At 43.0% G+C, this 25520-nt stretch overlaps 1 protein-coding gene across 1 annotated transcript in view; it reads right to left on the bottom strand.

Moving 5' to 3' along the window:
- Positions 1 to 8286: 8286 nt before the first annotated feature.
- Cfap58 (cilia and flagella associated protein 58) overlaps positions 8287 to 25520 on the bottom strand; it is a 109555-nt gene continuing 92321 nt past the window's right edge. Inside the window, exons 16-18 of the mRNA XM_052713661.1 lie at positions 15869 to 15988; positions 13601 to 13734; positions 8287 to 8948 (exon numbers count right to left, since the gene is read on the bottom strand). Coding sequence (XP_052569621.1) covers positions 8837 to 8948; positions 13601 to 13734; positions 15869 to 15988 — 366 coding nt within the window. The 3' untranslated portion in view covers positions 8287 to 8836. The remainder of the gene's footprint in view (positions 8949 to 13600; positions 13735 to 15868; positions 15989 to 25520) is intronic.

Consider the following 25520-nt stretch of genomic DNA (forward strand, 5'->3'; position numbering starts at 1 on the left):
CTTATGTCAGGGCAGGATAAGATTAGGCGGTGCATTCAAACTGAAGATGAGATGAAGAAGGATGGAGTTGGGAGAGACGCAAGCCTGCCACCAAAGGAGCAACAAGATGGCAGCAGACTGGTAATGCCACTGCCACATGGCAATATATAGGAATTGATTAATTTAAGATGAAAGAGCTAGCTAGCAAGAAGCTGAAACCATAGGCCGTACAGTTTGAAATTAATATAAGCCTCTCCCACCCACGGTGGGAGAGATTCGTCCAGACCATGGGGGCTGGGTGGGACACAGAGAAACTTCCCTCTACAATAGCCTGGCTAGTCCACTACAGCAGAGAGGGGGTTAAGGGAGCTGAAAGTGTTTCCATGGGAACAGTAGCAATTATGGTCCACTTGGGATGGAGAGGAAGGAAAGAGATGAATAGTGACTGACTAGTAGAGTTCATGTTTGGAAGGGCTGGATGATCCTGGAAAATTGCTGTACTGGTTGTGCTGGAACATATTTAGATCAGTGGTTCTCGACCTTCCTGATGCTGCCACCCTTTAATACAGTTCCCCATGCTGTGGTGACCCCCAACCATAAAATTATTACATTTTTACTTCATAACTATAATTTTGCTACTGTTACGAATCATATTGTAAAAATTTTTGGAGACAGAGGGTTGTCAAAGGGGTCAAGACCCACAGGTTGAGAATCACTGATCCAGAGGCCTAGTCACCCATTATCAGAGAACAAAGTAGTCAAAGTCAGGATGGTCTGATCAGTGGAATGTGGGATGATGACTAAGATGGGTAGAAGAAGAATTACTAGGGTGGAGAAGTCCAAGGTCATCGTGTGAGCCATCCACAGAGTAGCTGAAGGCAGCAATGGCACTAAGAGGAGTAAGCACAGCAAAGCTTTCTAAGCCGACCAACAAGGCCTTTGAAGCCCAGAAGGTCAACCGATAATTGAATGCAATTCAAAGAACTGGTAGGAATGGCTGGATGGTCCAACTTCAAATACACTGATATTTTCCCAAAGAAAAGAAACAGGGATACACCTCCATGGTAAGGCTCTTACTTGGCATGCATGAAACTTTGGGTCCACTCCTTAGTACTAAAAACAAATGTGTGAGGCCAGTTATGGTGGTGACTGTGTCTGTAATGCCAGCACTCTAGAGGCTGAGGCAGGAGAATCGCTATTGGTTTGAGGCCAGCCTGGGTACAGAGTGAGGAGAAAGATGATTTTTTTTTTATATTAACAAAGCTGGAATTCCTGGAATTGCACGGCAAGAAAGAGTAAAAGCAGTATTTTATAGAGCAAAGATGGCAGCTACCCCATATCCTTAGTCTGAAGAATATAATGTATGTGGTATTTAACCAGAAGAATGCTGCTACTTAAGAGGGCCAAAATGAAGCCTGACCTCTATTAGTACAAGAAAAGAAAGGGGAACCTATGCTCAAAGCAGAGATTGAGGACATCCAAAGGCAGGTTGTTCATTGGCAAGAATTCCAAGAAGAGAAGAGAGGAGAGAAGAGAAGAGAGGAGAGGAGAGAAGAGAGAGGAGGGGAGGAGAGGAGAGGAGAGGAGAGGGGAGGGGAGGGGAGAGGAGAGGAGAGAAGGAAAAGGAGGGGAGAAGTTGAATGTTGGGCTAGCCCAGCTCAGTTGCTAACTGAACTAAGCTATGTAGAGTAACATGAGATTCATCAAAGAGGCTCGGCAGCCTACATTTCCTCTCAGAAACCAAGCATGATGACCTTGGAGGCTGAACCTGTGAATGGGAGCCTCTCTCAGAAGACAACAAATGTGGAACAGGGATTCTCCATCCTGACTGAGCATTTGCATGTCGGGGCTTTCAAAGCATCCTGATGCACACACCACATCCAGGCCAATGAAATTAATCTATCAAGAGAGACTTGGGCATTAGAAAAGTGCCAGGTAACTTCCAAGGGCAGCTAGACTTGAGAATATAAAATCCCCTCCCACAGATGCTGGGGTGGCTGGCCATCGGCATTGCTAAGGCATCCTGGGGTGGTGATACTGCGAACTGTTACTCTTATTAAACTCGCTGGTATCGTCACAGCAGGGAGGTGGGAGCAGCTGCCTCTGTTTAAGCTGTAGAGGCGAACAGTGTTATTTTGGAACCAGAAGAGAGAGTTCCTGGCGTTCTGTCTCAAATGAAGTGTAAAAAGGACTAATCGCTAATGTGAGAGAGACAGAACCGACACAATATACTTTAATAGCCATTCAATCTTTTAATGTCTATTTAAGGAGCCTAATAGAAAGCCTTGTAATCCAGTGTCCATTCCTGACCATATATCTATCCAGGTAGCAGTGAACTGCTTCCTATGATGCTTGTCATCCACTCATCTGACCACTCAAAATAGTTTCTCAAATTGTCCAAACTACCAGTTAGGAGCAAGATGATATTTGGATATTAACAAAGCCGGAATTTCTTGAACATTTACTATTTACAAAGCACTGTGCGAGCATCCTATATAGCATTCCATAATCCTCAAAGTTCTATGAGATAAGTACTAAGCACAATTAGGGTCCTCGCTCTGCAGATTAGAATCCAAAGGTGGGAAAAGTTAGTTTGGCTTGACTTAGATCAAATAGCTTTAAATGGAAGAGTTCAAAGTCAGGTTAAGAAATTATCTGATCCAGGCATATGGTGGCACATGCCTGTAATCTCAGCACTTGGTGACTGGAAGACGTGAAGTTTGAGGCCAGCCTGGGCTACATAGGGAGAACTTAGAGAGAAAGAGCAAGGAGACAGAGGGAAGAGGGGAGAGGAGAGGAGGGGAGGGGAGGGGAGGGGAGAAGAGGGGAGAGGAGGGGAGGGGAGGGGAGATTCCCATGTTCATTGAAGTACTATTCCCAATCAATCAACAGAAGTCTACCTTGACCAACAGGTGAATAACATACAGTAAGATGATATATATGCATGAGATTCCCTTAAGCCTTTAAAAGGAGAGAGGTCCCACATTTGTGACCACATGGAGGAACTTGGGGATGTTATACTGATTGCTATAAGCTAGACACAGAAAGAAAAATACTAAAAAACCTCACTTATAGTAAAATATAAAAGTTTGAACTCTGGGAAGTCAAGAGTAGACTGGTCATTTAGCAGGTGCTGTGGGAAGAGGAGCACAGGAAAGAAAAGGGGAGATGGTGACCACAGGGGACACAAATCTCAACTAGGACAAAGAACTCTTAAGATCTTTTGTACAGCAGAGTGACCATCATCAATAAGAATTTGTATTTCAATCTTCTTATTTAAAGAGGTTTAAAAATGAACCTCTGCTCTAAAACCTTCTACCATACATCAATTAACTCTAAATCCATAAATATAAACATAAAAGCCAAAAGTATAATAGCTTCTGATGCAAAACACAGACAAAAGAAATTCATTACTGTCATGCAGTAGGCAGAAATGGCTTAAGACAAGACAAAGGAAATAAAAGCCACACAAGAAAAAAAAATAAAGATTCATTGGACCTTATTAAAATGTAAATGTTCTGTTCCTCAAAACACACTGTTGAGAAAATGAACGGTGAGCCACACACTGAGTGAAATAACTGTTACACACACACTTGACAAAGCTCGTGCATCAGCCTGCGTGAGGAACGTTCACAACCTAGTAAGAAGATAAAAATGGGCCTAAGGTCTGAAGGCATTTCACAAACTAAGACATATGAATGACCAAAATGACAATAACAGATGCTTAATGCTATTAGTCATCAGGAAATAAACCACATGGAGACATAACTGTTTATAGATGAGAAAGGCTTAAACAGACAGTGCCCAATATTAGCAAGGATGTGGAGCAACTAGAGTGTGTATACAATGTTTTGGGATGGTAAGTTGATACAATCCAGGGAACTTTGACAGTGTCTCATCAAGTAAAATACATACTTCCGTGCAGATCCAGCAATCCCATTCCTTAGTGCTTCTCACAAGAGAAATGATCATGTCTAGCCACATCATGACCCATACATGAATCTTTGTAGCAACTTTATTCACAGAAGCTAAAATTTAGAAGCAACTTGTACCCCCATCAACAACTCAAACAAATTGCATTATTTCTATACAATAGGCTATTACTATGCACTACGAATGAGTGAATGATTGATGTACGCATACACACGTGAGCACATGGCTGATCTCAAAATTACTACACTGTATTTTAAAGACTCAAGTCCAAAAGAATATGTCATATGGACTTATATGATATTGTAGAAAAGACAAAACCAGTCTATAGGGATGACGAAATCCTTCCTCTGGCCTCAGCGGTCATCGAGTGTGCAAGTGGTGCACAGACGTTCATGTAAGCAAAACATTCATATGTATAAAATCAAATAATTTTTAAATGCAGAAAGATTTATGCAGTCAGGACCAATGGCAGGCATAAGAAATTGCTACAGCCCCAGGTGACAGAGATGGGGGTCGGGGATTATTGGTAGCCTTTTTCTCCCTTTTGCTTATCCTTACTTCTTAATTTTCTGTTACAATGGGGTACTTTAAAATAACAGGGAAAATCTATTTTTAATTATAAAAAAGAAGAATGGTACCCTGTTGATACGACATTTCCTACTGTTATAAAATTCTAATGGATCTCAAAACCCTAATGGAACCTTTAAATAATAGATATGAGGAATGGTATACTAAAACAGCATTGAATTAGGAGTTAAAAATGGATAATGCTATAAAAATATTTTCCATTTACTACAAAGAGAATGATGAGATATATATTAAGTTATTTTACAATTTTAATATTTAAAAACACCCTCTCTTTGCTCCAGTAGCAGCTAGGTGGTCATGTAATTGACTACATTTAATGAAGACATGGTATCCTGTTTTTCAAATTGTCCTGCTTTTGAAATGTCAATCTACTCAAAATTCACCATATAGTATTTTCCTATGGGGATCTTGACCTAGGTAAAACTTCAAATTCTGAGCTAGTCAGGAAATCAACTGAGAATTATCCACGCTGGATAAATTTTTCCAGCAGAATTACCGTCATGACTAGCAGAATTGCTGCCGTCTCTTCCTAGTACATACAGTTGACACCCTCTCGGCAGCATATCACAGCAGCAAACCTTTGCTCCGAGCCACTCTTCAGAAGTAAGCACAATAAAAACACAGCTATAAGAGAAGTTGCTGAGAAGTGACGATGAGCAAATGATGGCCAGGGAGTCTCCGTCATCACGTTCCCCCTATTAACAGAGAAGCCATCGCAGTTCCCCATCTTCCCAGTTGGAAGTCAATGGATAGTTTAATGACAGGACTCCTCTCTCAAACTCAGAAAACCCTGGGGTAAAATTACACAGCTGTACCATCTCCTTGTGTTGCTTTACAATGCAGAGCAGATTTGTGATTTTTAAAAGCACCAAGCCCACTGTGAGCTCACAGTTATTGCTAATGTTTTGCAAAGCTCAGTGTCTTTAACGATCCATTCTTGTACCATGGCTATGGTGGAAATACGTGCACCTAGATGGATGTTGCTTACAATACCAGGCCTTTACTATTTCCAGCCTTAACACACTTTTCCACTTGGACATAAGCACATATCATCTAGTGGGGCTGCATGTACGACCCAGAGCCCTCTTCTGTCCTGAACCACAGGCTCCCTGTTGGCAGCTCAGGTGACCACCCAGGAAGAAGAGGACAGCAGAGGTTACTGGGTCTTTTTCTATGGTGACTGAACGACAGAACATTCCAACTTCTGACAATGAGAGGCCACCTCACCTTCAGATTGTGGGTTTGTTTTGTTTTTTTTTTTACTTTTGTGTGTAAGTTTATTATGGCACATTGTTATTTTATGTCAGATTTTCTTTTCCCCCAGATCTTAATAATAACACATAGAAATTTCATAAAGCACACAATGTGGCATTTTACAGGATACTCAGTTTTATAAATTAATTACCAAATCAAGCTTCATCCAGACGTTTAAATGTCACCTACCCTGTATGTGCATTTTAGAATCACCTTTATAGTTTGTAAGAATTATGCAGCGTTTCTTCTCCAATTCCAAAACATTAGTTATCTTTTATGTGCACATATCTGTATGTGTGTAAGCATACATATACATATTGCATATACATAATACATATACATATTACATATACATAATCATACAAATACATATTGCCTACTCTATGTCTGGCTTGTGTGATAGAACTCATCCACTCTTCAAAACAGCGCATTGTTATGAGTCGGGTTGTGAACCCAGATGTCTCCAGAGTCTTTGCCATTCTGGGATAGATCAAGAGCCACAGGTGAACCTCTTATAGAGCCCTGCTGACAGCTCAGAATGAACTTGGCCTTAGCTATACTTCAGAAAACAGCTCTACATGGATGGGAAATCCTAAGGGTTAGCTTTGTCTACACAACGTATTTCTCTGAGGGAAAATATCATCAGTGACTTTTTAGAAATGGAATTGGTTCTACTATGATTATTTTTTAAGTGCTTGACATTAAAAATAGAGCCCTGTGCACCCCAGGCAAGGGCTTCACCACTGAGATACATACAGCCTTTCTTGTCCAGACTGAGATAGAATTTGTGATCTTCCTTTCTCTGCCTCCCAAGTGCAGGGATTACAGTCATACACCACCTTACCTAACACTACTGATTCATATATGTTCATTTGTTTGTTTTGAAACAAGGTCTCCTGTAACCCAGGTTTAAATCTGACTGGCTTTGTAGTGAAGATTGGCCTTGAATTCCTGATCCTCTGTCTCTAACACTGGGATTACAAGCACCACAATATCACCACAAACAACAAGGTCGCTTCCTACCTGTGGCATTCTTACTCTGGTCCAAATGAGAGAACGGCATAGGATGGCATGACCTATCTCGTGTCCCCTTGATCTCTTAACCACATCCACTTCCAGCAGTCAACCCCTGCTGCCTCTCTGTTCGAGGCCTGCAACTGAGTGACAGGGGCCTGCATTGCCTTCAGGCAGAGAGAAGCAGAAGGGTCCCTCCAGAACAGCCCTTGGCTGGTGAAGCAATAACTATGCAAGCCCCCTCATCCCTCATGGTCAAGCTCTGAGCAGTGACTGGAGTGTCTTCAGAGCTCGGCTGCAAGCAGAGTCAGGGTCTCCCGTCATGGAGCTTGACTTTACATGCCATCCTTTCACGGTGTGCTTCCCTTTGCTGTTTCACTTCCGTATCCTCTTACCTGCTTTTGTGGAATCGCCACATACTAAAACACTTCCACAGACTTCTCTGTCATTTGTCAGCTTCTGGTGAACCTCACCTAAGCAATAGCACCAGCCTCAGTGGACTGAGGGGCCACAGGACATCCAGAGAATTCCATTAAGTCCCATTTTCCTGTACCATCTGACCAAACATCTTGGGTCATGCTCCTGATCGTGGGAATTGTAGTCATGAACACAAATGGAACACTCGAATGTTTCACTTACATTGTGTAGTAAGCTTTCTGGTCAGCACCACCAGCTCGCAAATAATAACACAGAGACTTGCTATTAATTATGAAAGCTTGGCCTTAGCTTAGGCTTTTTCTAACTAGCTCTTATCCACCAGCCCGCAAATAATGACACGGAGACTTATTATTAATTACAAAAGCTTGGCCTTGGCTTAGGCTTTTTCTGACTAGCTCTTATAACTTAATTAACCTGTTTATGTTAATCTACATTCTATCACATGGCTCAATTACCTTTCCTCTGCCCCGTATGTCTGACTTGTTCCACATCCCGTTGGCATCACTTGAACCTAGCTTCATCCCTCTGACTTCCTCTCTCTCTCTGCCTATCCTCTTCTGCCTAGCTGTTGGCCATTCAGCTCATTATTACACCAGTCACAGCAACACATCTTCACAGAGTGTACAAATGTCCCACAATGGTGTTCTTGTTCATTGCTGAGATATTTGCTCCTTGATAATGTAAAAAATTGCAGAAATCAAGTTGTTATAGCAGAGATGGCCACAGTATTACTGAATGGACATTTAACAAGGTAACTGTGAACTAATGCCCACATAACTTTGGCTACAACAAAAAGAAATCACAATGGATTCTGTGGCTCAACCTGCTGTCTGGAGGCCTGAGAGCCAAACAGATCCTTCTGCTAAACAACTCCACTGTCAAGCACAAGGCCTCCAAAGTACAGCAGGCAGTTCTTTCTTTCACTTCACAGTCTTGGATCCTTTGGCTCAAATCCTTATGTTAAACATTTCTCTCAGTCATTTTAAACTTTAACGACATGCTCTACCAAAGCAAAGATCAAAATCTCTACAAAGATTTTTTTTTATGATGAAGTATTTATTGGCATTTCTCTTCAGAATAGATTTTCCTACCCCAGGCCTGAAATGACATCCCACATGGAAATCACTCTCAATACATACTTTTGAAATCTCAGTAGTGTGTCCTGTTTTCTCATCTCATTCAATGACTTGTTAATGAGGAATAATTAAAATAGATTTTCACTAATAAGATGTGAGGGCATGCACTGCATTTTTTACATATAAAATATTTTTATATACAAAAATCTTCAAGTGCTCAAATATCTATAATGGAGAAATTAATACCCAAAGCTTCATCCACCCCAAGTTTCTAAGCCTGCATTTCAAGTCAGTCAATGGGATTGCAACAAAAGATCAGCTTTCCGCCAAGGGTCAGCCTAATTAAAGAGCTTCAGTTACAGTCTCTTACTGTCGGTGTGCTTCAGGTATGACATCATCACTCTTCTATACAAGACATTGATAGTTGTCCATTCTGTCCCATTCTGGAGAGCTGAGCATCAGCTTTTCTAGATATCTGTGATCTGAGGGATTTACAGGCAATGCTGCCACAATGTTCCTGAGCTGCTGCATTTGACCCAGCCAGCAGCTTCCCATTACAACTTCACCTTGGATGGCTGGTTGAGGGGAAATCCACCCCCAGTAAATCGAGGGCCAGATGGCTTAGACCCTGAGAAGATGTTGTTCATGGACATTCTGTCCTTGTTTCTGTAAGAGAAAAGAGATGATTAGCTTCCCCAACATCCTTCCTTTTCCAAGTTTCATGTTCTGTAAGTTCCTAGGGTGAGCTAGCCACTGAAAACAACTGATTAAAGCTTCTGGCTGGAGACGAGGTGGTTGTGGGAACCTAATTGGGCTTTTTCTGACAACATGGAGACTTATGGGGAGACAATTAGATATGAAATATATGGTCCAAATATGGACAGAGGACCTCATTACAGCTCAGACACTGTGGCTTCGATGCCTTCTGACTGATAATGCTCTTCCTGTTTTAAAAATATTTGTTTAGTTCCAAAGACCAGTCAGAAAAACCTTCCTCTTGGCGTGGATACAATGACTAATTAGTCATTTATCACCTGGTACATTTCCAAATCCTCACAGAAAGTTAGAAATATTTACTGCATGTAAAGTATCTTCATCAAACTTGGACATATATAAAATACAAACTCTCCTATAACTCCAAGCATGTAACAGAAATTACTAGAAATAGTTTAAGATACAAGAAAATCTGGGGAGATTTAAAAAAAGAAGATGGTATTTTTGATAATAGATAAAAGGAATTCTGCTTAAAACAAATCTACAATGTATTTTTCCATCTGGATCCCTTTCATACACACACACACACACACACACACACACACACATGCACATGCACACACACATACACACATATGCACAAATGCATATACACTCTTGCACATACACATACATGCACACATGCACACATACACACACGTGCACACACTCATGCACACACACACACACACATGCATACACTCACACCTTTCCTGCAGAGACAGCACACTTAACACAAGTTCCCTATTTTGAATTATAAAGCACAAAAGTTAAGCAAACTTCTAAGACCAGAGTCAAATAGATGGGCCAAACACACATGACTGATCCTAGAGGGATGAATACTGACTTTGGGGAAGACTGTTATCTTGCAAACTACAGACCAGCATAAGAAGTGGAGACTGGAGGAACCAGGTAGAGGGACGTGGGTGAAACCAGCGGCTGATGAAGTGTGTCTGAGGAAAATGAAAGAATCCCAAAGGCAAAATGGCATGAGTTGATATTTTCTAAAGGATGTGTGTGTGTGTGTGTGTGTGTGTGTGTGTGTGAACATCCAGCCACAGGGAAGGCTCTGAATTATTCCATTTGGAAAGAACATGTAGAGCACTGGTTAATCAACTCAGCTGCTCTTAGTAGAATTGAATTCATTACTGTGAAAACCCATCCTCCATAAATGGGACCAAAGCTCCAGCTTCGAGTGGGTCCAGCAAAGAGGATTCCTTCCCGGACTTTGGCAGATTGTCTAGCTCCTGACTGGTGTTAGATGCAAGCAGCCCTCACTCCCCTTCCCTGCACCCCCTTGCCTTAAATAACCTGAATTTTCCTTTCTGAAGGAACTTAAGCTTAATGCTTCTGGCTTAGTCTAAGCTGACTAATGGGAATATGCTGTCTCCTCCGCATTATCTGTTTAATGTATTTATAGACCATTATAATGACTCCCTGCAGCCTCCCTTCCTTCCAGGGGAAACCATCTCAGCACTTTTGTTCTCGCCTGCGCATATTTTCTTCAGCACCTCAATCTTTTTTGCTGTGTTCCTATGAACTCTTCCCTGTCTACCAACTCACGGATACCTCAACTGAAAGGAATCTCCAGAGAAACCAAACCCAGGTCAGAGGGCTCCGAGGGAGGCCAAGCAGAGGGCAGGGGAAGACAGAGCCTGAAGAGCCACACTAACCGACAGACATGTCCACAGCAGAGGAACCGGCTCTGCAGCTGGCCTCTGTGTGCCCACCAACACCACAAAAACAGCGAGTGCAACCAAGGCACAGAATTCTCAATGATTTAAATGTGCTGCTTCAACTAAAGAGCCATAAAGGGTATACGACCATTGAGACGGGCTAAGCCGAGAGAGAGCAGCTCATCCTGCTGTATCCAGTGAACGATGGAGTAGCCAGGGAGGTCGCAGAACATGAGGTTAGGGGCCAGAGAGACGGTGTTGTGGAAAGTGTGTAAAGGGGCTTGCTGCCACACCTGGGGACCTGAGGTTGATCCCTAGGCTTAGATGACAGAAAGAAAGAACTGGCTTCCATAAAGTATCTTCTGACCTCCTTACCTACACTGCGGCATGGCCACACTCACACCCACTCCCAAACCTCTACACACATGTGCGTGTGCTGCACACGCACACACAATAAATAAATAAATAAATAAATAAATAAATAAATAAATAAATAAATAAATAAATAAATAATAGATAAATAAATAAATAAATAAAATAGATGATAGACAGACAGATAGATAGATAACTGTAACTTTAAATTTTGTTTTTCAAGAGGTTAAGGTAAGTCATGAGCTATAGCAAGAAGTGAATCTGTTCTAGAAAGATGATCAACCTTTTAGCCAAGCTCGCTGTTTGGAACTGTGTTAAACTACACCATCAGTCTCAAGTGGAGTGTGCGAACCCTCAGAGACAAATGGGATGATTTCCCTGTCACAGAAAGAAGGTATGGGAGTCTGGTCAGGGTTTTATCTTTAAAACTAAGCTTTATGTTTTACTTATTGTTACAAAATGATGAGAGCATGCATGCAGGCTGCAAATTAAAATCTTCCGAAGGTAAATCTCAAATGACTCTGGAAACTTTTTTCCTCCTTTAAAAAAGTATATGTATGGATCCATGGGAGGGGAAGAAATGATCTCAAGAATCTCTTATTGTCAGAGTGTAAGCTCAAAAAACTGCTCTCAGAGCCCAACACCTCCCTCATGAGGAACCAGCCCTGCTGATATTTCAGCAGCACAACCACAAGATACCAGAGGTGGTGTGAACCGTCTGCTCACTCACCACGGGACCTAGAGGTGGTGTGAACCGATCTGCTTCCTCACCATGTGACCCAGTTCAACCCCAGGGTTTCCACTTCCAGACTCCTTTGCCCTGGATGGTTTCTCTCCTCTCTCTCTCTCTCTCTCTCTCTCTCTCTCTCTCTCTCTCTCTCTCTCTCTCAGTGGTTCTGAAACTTCAATGTGACTGAAAACCACCCAGGAAGCTTTAAGCTGTGGATTTCTGAGGCTAATCCAAATATCCAGAAGTGGGGCTGGGGAACTTGCATATTTAATCAATCTCACTACAGATGCAGAGAGTCACAAGATCCACACGGGAAGACAGACTTCTCTAAATCATGGCGGTATTTCACTCCCAGAAGCTGGCATCTAAATGTGGACCAGGGGAATATTCTGATTTACAAGAAGGGCAGATTTTTACTGGCAAATGAATTTGCATCCAGTTACTTTATATGCTGTTTGCTGCTAACGGATTGTAGGCAGATGCACTCAAGCCATATTTCAGCCTGTCCCTGAGATGTCCATGCAGATGAAATACCAAATATGACTTTCAACCCGTAATGGGAGTCATTGTAGAATTAGCTGGATTAGTTTTGGCAAGGCCACACCATCAGACCAAGTTTCAAACTTCCTGACTCAACTGGGCTCCTGCCCTACTCGCTGGGCACAGGGAAATGATAGTGGCAAGGCAAAAAGAACACTTGCTTCCCAGCATGTGGGCACCCCAAACCCAAAATGCCAGGCTCAGCATTTGTGTCTTCATGTCCTTGTCTCCTGGAAGAGAAGCGGAGACCAACACCCCACCACAAATACTCTAGTCAACTGCCAACCAGGATCTCAGAGACAGTCATGTCTAAAACATAGCATGTGTCCCCAGTCACAGCCATGCCCTGCATTCAGAGAGACAGCAACCTTACCAAGCCCTGCCCCCTCTGCAGAAGTACTTGTGGTTTTAACTGTGAACAAGCTTCAGCCTAGAGAAGGCTGCTTATTGAGTCTCATCTACAAACAGTTATTGCCTGGTTGTTGGCAAACCATGAGAAGAGTGTGTGCAGCAGGGTAAGGGGTACCCCCTCTCCCATCTGCCCCATGTTCAGTCCATCAATAAGCAGGTATTGGTGGATCCCTGATAGGTTGCTAAGGGAGGAGAGATCGTTAGATACGACATCAATTTTGATGTGTTATGGACTTCTGGTTGTTTGCCCCATGACTCAGTTTACCCTACTGTGTAGTGGGTAGCCATTCCAACCTTGATCTGGAAGTTCCAAGCCCCATTGAGGCTTCGGTAACTGTCACGCCTACAAGGCGGGACCAAGAGAGGACTCTGAAGACCTGAGATCCAGATGCGCCGTCTCTCTTGGTTCCTGGACCCTGGATGCTGGAGCTAGACAGAGCAGAGTTCTCCAGAGAACACCACCAGACTGTGCTACGTCTATCCCAGACCCTGCGACCTACCTATCCCTTCATTTGTAAGTTACGCCACTAAATAAACCTCCCTTTTAACTACGTGGAGTGGCCTTAATAATTTCACCAACACTACTGAGATTGGCAGCTCTGAGAAATTCATCAAACTTTTTATTTTTTTGACATGGGGTCTCACTGTGCAGCCCTGGCTGGCCTGGAACTATCTATGTGGACCAGTCTGGCCTTGGACTCACAGAAATCAGCCTGCCTCTGCCTCCTAAGTGCTAGGATTAAAGGCGCACACCACCACTCCCAGCTTCCTCAAATATTTTCTTAAATAAGCAGATAGCAGGCACAACAAGCCTAGAGCATTTGACTGGGTCTTACTTCTGAATGAGTTCTTTGCGTTTCTGAGCCAGGTATTTCTTCTTCAAAGTCACCAGTTCATTGCCAAGTCTCTCGATCTCGTACTTGTACTCCTGGCTCTGGGACTCGTACATATTCAACTCTGATGACAGAACCTGACGGGCAAGCGAAGCAGCATTAGTGAAGGGTGTACAGGAACATCTGTTTTAACCTGCTAACAGTCACCCCAGGGGCTAAAGGTGCAGACCATTGTCCAGGATTAATAGTTCAATGGCACATGTCCACAGGCTAGGGCCTGTACGTGGGTATGAATCGGGCTGAGGACCACTGACTCGTGATCAAGTGACACACAGAAATGAAATATCATGCCATACTTAAAAGGAGAGCTAGCAACAACATTCAAATGGGTCCAGATGAATGGTGTAATGTGTTTCAGGGAATATAATGAGTGGAGACAGAAATACTCCCAGACACACCGTCTAGGATAGCTCTTAGCCTTTTAAAATATATTCAAAAGAAAATACCACTAGGGAGTGAGATTCTGAAGATTACAGTAAGAGCCCTTCTGGAAGCATCTCCCCACCACCAACAACTAGACTTTCAATGTATGTGTTTGCCAGGGTGGTTGTTCTGCTAAATGTCTATCATCCTTTGCATTGCCTTCTCCGGAACTATTCCCAGGCTCACTCTGTCTCAGCAGTGGGACCCTTCAGCTCTTAGAAGCAGGGAGCCTGGGCCTTAATGTTCAGTGCAAGATCTTAATGCAAGAGAGAGACTGTAATAGGAAGCCTGACCCCCACCTCTCTCCGTGGCTGGGTTCAGTGAGTGCTAAGAGGTATGAGCCACACTAGAGCAGGGATGTTCTCATCTAAACAGGGCATAAAGTATGGCCATACTCGGATGTGCTCCCTTCCAGAATCCAGGCAAGAAAAGGCAGCCCATTGTTCTAAGGGGCATGCAGTCATTGTTTTGAAGGTATTCATAAAAGCAAGATGATCATTTTGCCAGTTTATTTGCTTCTGAACTCCTTCCTCTTAATTGTTGTGAATATGATTATGGCCATGTTGGCTGCACTGAAGAACATGATTTTCATGTTGAAAGAAAACCTGTCTCCATGGTTTGGTTCTTGGGAACAAAGACCCTGTTTTGATAATGGCATTGTTCTGTGGGACTTGCTCAGAATAACCCCGGTCCCTCTGTTGCAAGTTGTTGTATTTTATTCTGAGCTGAAGACAAGGGTTTCCTGAGGTAAAGGACTGCTGTAATATACCACTCCTTGGGGAGCCATTGCGGACTATCCAGAGCCAACTGTGGAGAAGACAAAGGAGGCGTGTACTTTTCTAATTTATACTCACCCTGAGAATACAAGAAGAAAAATATTTTGTTGCTTGAAATATTCAATTGTTTCAAGAAACAAAAGTAATCAAAACCGTGTGCCTTTTGCAAAATTCAAATTATGTCTCTGGGTCCTCACATGAAATGAGCTCTCACAGTCATTTGAAAATTAATATTTTAATTAGATTGGCTTCATCTGTCCTCTTTACCTAAAGGACACAACATTATAACATCTTGTTTATACAAAGATTAAGCCTACACTAATAGGGCGTCACCTATTTTATCCCCAATAGGAGATACGGATTATCACCCTCATGGGGCAGGTAAATGCCCAAAGTTAGCTGAGCTGCACACAACTCCACAGATGTGTGTGAGCACAAAGCTTCTCTGGTATTCTAAGAGTTGTGATTGCTCGCTCAGGAGATAAAGCTGAAAATACGGTCTGAAGATATACAGTGTTTGAGAAAACTTTCAAGAGGCACACAGAATAGGAAAATACTCCATGTCTCCGACTGAGGCTTTTGTGTCACTCGGAAGGGAGTTTTGCCAACAAAAATTTTGCATGGTTTTATCTGCCTTTCATGACTGTTTATGTGATAAGTGGACACAAAGCAAGGCCCCAGGGACCGGCTGGTGCTTCGTAAACATTTATTGTGGGTGGAAAGGAGTAGCAGAAAGCTGCTTTGGTGTAGCAGTGTGCTTCGGTTTGGCAATGGCGTTTAACGTTCTTTTCCACCGTCTGAGCTGTCTAAATCGTTCTGTGACCTCCCTCCATTACAGTGCTGCCGTCCTTCCTCAGCTCCTTCCTTCATGCTCATTCTCCTCCTTTTGAGATCATTAGAGTCTAAAGAACTCTGAGAAATGCTGGCTTGGTGGGAGCCCGACTCGCCGGGCAGCCCAGGAGTACCCTCAAGGCAGCTGTCCTAACGAGGGAGAGCAGGGCCCGCCGCTTACTTTCAGCTGCTTGGTCCTTTCCCGCAGTGTGTGCCGGTAGATCTGCAGCTGCTCTGCAGCCTCCGGGCCAGGCTGCCGGGCCAAGATGTGCTTCAGTTCCACATACAGCTTCTCCTTTTCCTGGGGAAAGCAGAACCGGGAGCAGAGATTAAATAGCCCGTCCAAACAAGGGAAGGGACTTTCCCCACAGGACCCGAGGTTCAGGAACCTTCGAAGCCACTTGGCAGTTGTACACTGATTGCATTCACTCTGAAGCTGTCACACCAGCACATGTCACAGACCTAGAACGTGCCCAACACTTGGAGTCATGTGACAAGGAACAAGACAAACAAGATGTCCGTCTCTATCTAGACATATGATCACAGGGTCTAATGACTACCAGAGGAGGTGGGGGAAGGCTTGGGAAAACATCGTTTGAACGTCTTCTCTAAACATGAGTAGACACTTTCCCCATACAAAGAAAGAAGAGATTATTTTTAGGCCAAAATCCCATGATAGAACTGGGTGTGGCTTTCAGAGTTCATGTGGTCTCAGAAGGAGTTACCTCACAACAGTAAGTCTGGGGGACAAGTCAGGAAGAAGAAAGAAGAGCCCAGATCCTAGGGAGTCTAAGCCGCATTGGGAAGCACATCTTTGGGTAGTTGGGAGCCAGGAATGAGCATGCCTGGGCTATCTTCAGAGGGAAAGAGCAGCAGAAAGAGAAACAGACCCGGGGCCTCAGGGCAGACAGAAGACAGGGAAAGCTGACTCTCAGGTACTTAGGAGGAAGCCCAGATAGATATGAAGATATTCCTGGGATGGAATCCGTGGGCGTTGGTGAGTGATCCGACAAGTGTGGAAGGCAGGAACCCAGTGACTTTGGAGTCTCTGGCGTCTGCCCCTGCATGGGGGATGGGAGCGTCATGGTGGTAGAGGGAGCAGAGAGGGGCTGGAAGAGGAATAGATGTCCCAGGGCTACTAAGCAGACAGAGGCTGCTCACACTGAGCCTGGACCATGGGCCTGAAAATACAGCCCAGGACTGGGAAGCCAAGGGCAAGCTGGACCAGAGCACCCAGCTCCCTGAGATAACTGGGATGCACGGGTGGGCGTGGAACAGAGCGAAGGAGAAAAAACTGACGGAGAACAACTCGGAGCCCCTCAAAGCCAAACAAGGCAGACACCTTAGAAATAGAAGAGATTGTGAGTAGTCATCAAATGAGACCAAGAGAAGAAACCAGAGAACCTCAAACAAACCCGAGGCAAACTGAAGTCAGTCGCCGGCTGACCTCGCTCGGGCTGGCTGCCGTGACATGGGGAACCAGTAGTAACACACGTGGAAGAGAGTACCTCAAGAAACGTGAGGATGTGGGGAGAGAGGAGATAAGGAAGTGGCTCACGGGATGGATGGAAATCCCAGGAAAATGAGGGCAAGCATATTACAGGACTAAGAGAAAGGCGTTTCCAGGAAGGAAAACTGCACCAGCTTTCACAGCTTTATTCAACACTACACAGTACGGAATTGTCATTGGGAGCCTAGAGTTGAATCACTGATGATGTGTTTTCAGGTCCTTAAACTAAAGGTGTTGCACTTGAACACGGTGTGTTGCTGTATCATGTCCCAGTTCCAGATGTTCATGTGCATAGAGTCGGGGAAATGGAACAAGCACACTAAAGGCTTGTGTGTGCTCATCAGCCACCGAGCACTCTGATTTCCTGGAGGTAATTGTGCTAAAGGGAAAACCATGATAAGTACAAGCCCTCATGTTAAATGAAACATCCAGTCAACTGGAAACTGATTTCCACCTAGAGCTATGTAACCTTGCTATTGCTATCCAATGATCTATTTTTACCGGAGCACGCAAAATCCATTTTTAAAATAGTAAAAAATCCATTATCATGGCATCGCTACCATTTAGCTAGGTTTTTCCTTTCTGCTGGTCAAATTTGAGAAATTTTATTATAAGAATATAGTTCCATCTACAAACTAGTGTTTGCGGCTTCAAAATTCGGTGAATGGAATTAAGCATCTCAATAAACGCATACACCAAACCAATAAAAAGCTGCCTAGTAAGACATTATTCCAGAAACAACAAGGAAACCCTGAAGCCCAAATTAAGGAGAACACAGACAAATAGAATTAGAGAGGGGTGATTTTCCTTTGTTATATAACCCCTCCTGTCACACCTTCCAATAGAGTCTTCGCAGTAAATAGATACAGCAAGCAAAGAGAACGGCGTCAGGCAGTGAGTTTATTTCCTATAGCCTCTTCACACCTTCTCTGTTGGAAAAATAACACTTCTGACAAGGCTCCAGGATTCAATTTGGAGAGGCTGAGACCTATGTGGAGAAGGCCATGAAACTGTTTTGTTCATTTCTTCCAGCTCCCCTCGCTTTCTTCCAGACACACAGAGGGTTGAAGAGTAAAGAACCCCGCGATGATGAAGAGGAAGCAATCTGGTTCAGGACAGAATGGTGTCTTGACGGAAAAGATCTTCTGACTCCAAGGACCATGAACTATTTCCCATGTATAATGTTTTTCAATTACTCGTGCTCGGCTGGGAGTCAAGAGACAGAGAAGGAAGTTTGGAGGAAGTAAATGCTGTTACTTCACTTCAGAGGAGGAAACGTCAGAGTCAATGGGGATTAATAATGTCCAAAGTCCCTCCCCAAGCATATAGCTACGCTACCCAGGAATCACATTCCCTATAAATCAGGGGGCTTCGAGACACACTATTGCATGGAGAGGGCAGGGAATTGGGGTCAAACTAGGCTACAAAATTCCAGAAGACATTCAATAACTTCAATAAAAGAATCAATCAAGCCAGAAGGTAAATCAGGTCCAAAGCCATCACAAAATAAATGTCTAGGGAAAAGATGACTCAATCACTCCGTCTCCTCTCCTGCACTGAGTGGGTCCTGCCTTTGTTCCCATCTTTTGATGCAGAATGAACGACACCGATTTCCACCACATCCGGCTTTGTTTCTCAGAGTTATAAAATGAGTCATAATGGATTTGTCCTAAAGAATAGCTGAGCAGGAGCTAGAGAGATGGATCAGTGCTTAAGAGCACTTCCGGCAGAGGACTCAGCTTACAACCAATCAGTCTCAGGGAGTCCAGCGCCCTCTTCTGGACTCTACTGGCATCAGCCATACATGCACAGGGCACCTACACACACACACACACACACACACACACACACACAGGCAAAACATTCATACACATAATGTGCAAATAAATCTTTAAAAAAGAAAGAAAATGGAAAAGAAAACGAAAAGGAGCCAAAGAACTGAACAGCGAGGGACCTAGAGGTGTGGAGAGAAGTGAGGGAACTTCCAGTAAAACCAACTATTCAAAACTGGAGTTCTGAGAATTAAATCACCCAAGAGAAGTGATACATATGTGTGTTTGTGGAGGGCGGAAGAAATGCCAAAGGAAACTCAGGTGCGGACACAGAGGGAAGCAGGAAGCGTGTGACCATGGTGGGTAGTGGTGCGGAGGTACTGACTACCAGGTTTCAGTTTGTGTAGATTTGGGTCTATACTTACAGAGGAAAACCTGACTGGTGAAACTAGTGATGTCTGATCGTCATTAACAGTCTAGCCATGTATATCATACAAATTTGTATTTGGGGAGAATGTGCTAGTAATTTAGATAGATATGGGGAGTTTGATGGATTGACAGTCTTAAGCACGATTGTCTTCCAATTTATTTCTCTCCTAACCCTCTACAAGGTCCAACCAAGCTCTTCAAACATTGTGCAATGGTGTGTATAATAACCCCATTTAGAGACAAAGCATGCAATTCTATTATAAAGAAAATCTATCTTATGCAACAGAGACTCATTAGCTGTCCGATGTGTATTGTCTCCATAAGCCAGCAGTAGCAGAACCAGCTGTCTCATAATACATAGCCTGTCCCTCTTCATTAAGCCACATCCACTTCACTTTAAACCCAGTCAATTAATTTGTCACTTGGTTAGCAGCTCCGTATGTCAATGAAACATCATAAGAAAAATCATAAATACTTTATTTCCTCTCCAACAAATGGTTGCATCTTTAGGTTTTCGCTTCTTATTTATTCAGAGTTTTTATAGTGTGCATCAACATTACTTGGCAGCATGCTTTAGTCTTTAAGTTATTTTATGAAAGCCATACTGGAGTAAAGCTAGACTATTCATACTAAAAGACTAGCTTCCTCTTTGACTGAGCTAATCTTGAGACTAACCACACTATGCCTATGCTAGAACTGATAGTCCACCCCTTCTGTGGGAGAGATCAGTGGGCATGATAATAAAATATCTGGTTGCAAGAGGCTCCACGAAGTTACAGTGGATAACTGCACAGTGTATTGTCTAGATTTGCTAGGTGCACTGTTAAGAAATAAAAAAGGCCAGGGAGACAGCTTGGCAGTTCCCAGAGTGGGTGGGGTAGCCCATCTGTAATTTTAGCACTGGGAAAGTAGACACAGGAAATCCTGCATGAGATGGCCAGCTAGACTGTCATCAGGGAGCTCTGGGTGCAGCTCATAGACTCTGCCTCAATGAATGAAGTGGAGAGTGATCTAGGAAGACCACCAACTTCAGCCTAGGCACTTCACAGGTGTGTCCATATACGTCCACATATGCTGTACACACGTGTGCACCCGCATACATTCAAACATGCACACACACAAGAATGCACAGTACATATATGCACATGAAGAAGAAAAGGATTGAAAAAAATTAACTACACTACTAACTTCAAATAATGCTGTCATCACTTGGTGGCAGTCCACAACCTCGACTGCAAACTCCAGACAAGCACTCACTCAGACCTCAGGTATGTGTAGCTTACCTGACAGTAATTTAAAAATCTGCATTGTGAACAGTGTGTGCTAATGAAAGGGAGTGCTGTAGTAGCGACGATTCGGAGGAAGAGGTTGAGTTGCTCATGGGACTCCTTTACCTCCCCAGCCGTGGTTTTTTGATCACTGTTTATATTCTCTGTCTTTTGCTTTGCATCTTTGGCTGGAAACAGAAGGTAGTTCACATTCAACACGCGCCTCAGTGCCTCTTCTTCCTCGGCTCGCCTACTCGAAGCAGTAACCGACTGAGAGGAACTAATTTATTCTGTTTTCATGCCAGTCTGTGTTTGGCAAAGGCCTGCTCACCCTGGAACCATCCACTTGCCTGGGCAAGAGTTAGGGATATTTGCCTCTCCTCGCCCCTCCCCGCTCCCACCCCACCTCAGTGAACTAGCTGATGCACAGGAAGCAGGCAGCTTTCCTCCTGGCTAAAGAGGCACACTGATCTACCCCACTCCCAGGGCAAAACCCACCCATGTGGACTCTTGAGTACCAAATCCTCCAAGGACAGATGTGTGTGGTCTCCTCTTTATTCTAGGCTTACCTGGCAGATTGAAAATACAGTGAATTAAGAAATAAAAATCCTACAGCCACTGCTTCTAAAAATACCTCTTACACAGAATACACAGACAGAGACATGCTGATTTTCTGAATGTTAACGGGCATCATTTATGGTCCTAACTCCCACACTTGAACTTGGTGAACCTGAGGACAGAACTGTGACGGAGCTCTCTGAGTTCTTCACACCTACTCTCGTGTCCCACTCATTTCGGGTGCTCAGTAATTTTGCCGACTGCAATTACAGCGGCCACTCTCTGTGCAGCCTGTATTTTACAGTATTCTTCCACAGAGGTTCGGCTGTGTTTGTCCTGAGAATAACATCTTCCAGTGAGTGGAGCTTGCACACTACATACGCATGCTGGTGCTGTGAGGCTCGGCACTGTGAACTCGGTTTTTTCATTGTGTCTGCCTGTGCATGGCTCGGGAAATTACTTGATGGGCAATCTTGATCTCCTCATTGAACGTTTTTGGAGGTTTCTAATAGTTCTGTTTCAAACACATTTTTGAAATTCATATGACTTGTAAATGTATTCAAATTAATTGGCTCTGACAACACTACTTGAATGTGCATGTGCACACTGATCATATCAGTATGAAAAGGCAAGGGTAAGTCTTAAGCTGCTTTCCTCAATTAAGTAATGTGTCGACTTTTTTCACAATGCTCTTAAACACAGAAATCCTGATCACATAAATAACTCTTTTCCATAATTAAAAGAAAAAACACATTTTTTGCCTCTTGGTTTCTTAGTTTCAGTTATTTCTCCATTTCCCTCACACCCATTCACAATTCTTAATAAGGTACAAAGTTAGAATTAATTTTAAAACAAATTACCTCCCCCCCCCCATATGAAGGTAAGTCCAGAACACTGCCTAATGTATCTGAAAATGCCTGTTTTCATTAGTAGGAAAATGAATTAGAAACTCTGTAAACATATTACGTTTCTGCATGGCTTTGGGAAAGGAAAAATAATGCTGGTGTCTGGAGGCTTTCTTGTTTATTGGCTTTATAAGGAAAATGTCGGCAAAACTGAACCCTGGGCCTATCTTGTTTATGATGTCATGTAGTGGCAAAGCCCCCTGGAGGAAGTACAAGATGCTAGAATTGGATATGAAACGGAATTACACAGCCTTGCTCCCTGTGAGCAGAAAACTAGTCTGTTACATCGCGGATCTCAGCTTTAGATGTGGATGATTACGTGTCTTACGAAGCATTTGAGAAATTTGCATGCTCTGACCTTCACTGTGTTTATAACAATAGGAAAAATGTTTCTGATAAAACCAACACAAATTTTCAAGAAGGATCTCTTTGTAAAGGATTTTATTTACAAAATACAAACAAATGTTTGTGAACTTCTGCACACAAGTCACTAGTCCCCTAGACCAGCCTGCCCTTTGTTGGCTGCGGCCGTTTGCCTGAGTCCCCTTTGAGCCTTACTTAGCAGTTGTTATGAGGAATTTGCTACTATTAAAGCACGATAGTGTTGACTTTGCTTAAAACCATCAAGAAAATAAATCCAGAGAAATACAAGGCAAGTAAGTATTTATCTATGCAAGATTCACACAGGGGTACCAAAGTCTGAAACAGAAGTTTGCCGTCCAGTAAAGGAAAATCAAACAGCTCATTTTAAAGATTAAGGTATGCCAGGTCCCCAAAGACATGGAACGTGTAAGTGCAGTGCATGGACAGGTTTGGCAGCAGAGGTGACATCTAGTTGGTGGGCCACAGGAGAAACACCAGGCATGTCTTGTATATTAGTAGCCATAATAACAGAAGTAATAAGAATATCTGTATTTATGGGCCAGAAAACACCTTTGCTATCAAAGGAAAGATTTAATAGATAAAGCCCTTTGAAGTCAGTTCATTTGAAATGTGTCCATTGTCTCCTAGGGAATTGTTTCGAAAATGTACCCAAATGCTATGCAGGAATTTGACATGGGGAAGATAGTTGTTACTGTTGCTCTCGTTAGACTGATGGCATCAGTCTAACCTCCATCACCCTCCATAAATGGTGCCCACTGTTCACCATCTTAATAAATCATTTTTGTTTGTTGGCTGCTTGTCCCCTTGCTTGCTTTCTGATGGTAATATCTCAGATGGTGCCTCCTCCTCTTGGGAAATTTGTTCCTATAAATCTTGGTATCAAGAAGAGAATTACTGGGTCCTAATCCTCATAGCCGGGCCACTGGGTTCTAAAGACCAAGTAATAGAAAAATTAAAAGGGGTTCATGGATGAGGGTCAGATCACCAGGAGGATGAGAACAGTTCGGTCCCAAGCCCTGGGATCTTTTTTAATAGTTCTCAGTCTTCCAGGGTGGGTAATGTTTTAGCAGACTCATCTCATTTTTCGGTTGTTCTTGCTTGTCTGAAAATTTCATACATTCAGGTTGCTGTCGGCAATTGATGGCGTTTGGGAGAAGACTCAGTCTTCTTTAGGGATGTGGTCCCCACCCATGCTTCAGTAGGCCCTGCAGCTATGACCAAACTGTCTGCACTGAAGGAACTCCATGGGTTTATACACACACACACACACACACACACACACACACACATATAAAGTTGGGAAGGAAAGATGGCTGAGGGGCAAGGGAAAAGTTGAAAGAGAGAAAGTGGGATGTGTTTGATCATGTGGATTGTGTTTTAATTCAACTTAATTGACTGTTCTAGAGATTTCCCCTGGGGGGCTATACGGATGACTGTGGTTAAGAGCGTTTGCTATTCCAGAGGACCCAAATTTGGACCCCAGCACCAGTAAAAGATGGCTCACAACTGACTTGTAACTCCAGTTCTGGGAGATCCAACACTGTCTTCCGGCCTCCAAGGATACACACACACACACACACACACACACACACACACACACACACACACACACACACAGTCAAGCCCTTAACATACAGAGTGGAACTGTTGGGGGGTTGCTTTACTCTTTTTTTAAAGGGATAAAACAGGTATTTGAAGCTATGCACTAAAACAATCTCCTTGGGGGAATTCAGCACACAGAGACAAGAAGCAGCTAACAGGGAAAAAATTTTGTTTAAAACAAAAAGTCACGGCCAGGCTGTGGTGGCTCATGCCTTTAATCCTAGCACTCGGGAGGCAGAGCCAGGTGGATCTCTGTGAGTTTGAGGCCAGCCTGATCTACAGAGTGAGATCCAGGACAGCTAGACCTACACAGAAAAACCCCGTCTCATAAAACCAAAATAACAATAACAATAATTTTTGATGAGATTTGTTTCTTCTGTAAAATTGAACTAAAATTTATTTTTAAAACTGCCTCATAACAGAATTTACACTGTAACTATAGTAATGTATGACTTGGAACAAATAATTAAGAAATTTACTAATAGTCATAGTTATAATAATCAATGAACCATGGACTTATCAGATTTGTGTTATTTTAAGCTATTAGATATCTGTAGCAATTTCCAGTGAACCTATAATAACTAATATGGACATCTTCACTTTTATCCCTAAAATGGTACCTTCATATGGTTGTAGATTTCATTTCCCTGAGTATAAAACAATGTTGAACTTTTTTTTCAAGCTTATTCCCCATTTTTGTCTCTTCTTCTAGCCTCACAGTACTAGACAGGAGAGCGGTGGGTGTCTCTAAGGACGTGCAGGTGACTCTGTCCTCAATTACAGGCAGCAGGAAGCCATTGAGAAATGTCTTCAGATGCCATTTCCCTCTTCTACTGCAGAGTAGCTTTTCACTATTGATCAGTAATTGTTTATATGTGCTGGAGAGATAAATTTTATGCCTTAACTTCCTTTATGATTTCCCTGAAGGAACAGACGGTCTTAATTTTAGTGTAGTAAGATTTAGCTATAATTTCTTTTATGGTTAATGCTTTTCGTGTTTCATTTAAGTACTCTGGCCGAGTGTTTTTAAAAGATTTCTTTCAGTAGAAATATTCAAAGGCTTCATTAATTCCTTGCAAATCTCTTTCCAGCTCCTGGATCTTCAACATTCTCTTCCATCCACACTTCTGCTTTGTTTAATCTGTTCTCTTCCTACCAGATCCTAGCTTGTCATTGACTTTGAATATGAGTCTAACATTTTCCTGGTGACACCTATGTTGGCATCGTGGCACATGACATCTAGTATAAAGATTATAATTTTACAGCTGGCGGAAGCGGCACACACCTTTAATGCCAGCACTCGGGAGGCAGAGCCAGGCGGATCTCTGTGAGTTTGAGGCCAGCCTGGTCTACAGAGTTAGATCCAGGAAAGGCACCAAAACTACACAGAGAAACCCTGTCTTGA

Source organism: Peromyscus californicus, unplaced genomic scaffold (genome assembly GCF_007827085.1).
Source record: "Peromyscus californicus insignis strain IS unplaced genomic scaffold, ASM782708v3 Scaffold_4__1_contigs__length_199733344, whole genome shotgun sequence".
NCBI classification, from domain to species: domain Eukaryota; kingdom Metazoa; phylum Chordata; class Mammalia; order Rodentia; family Cricetidae; genus Peromyscus; species Peromyscus californicus.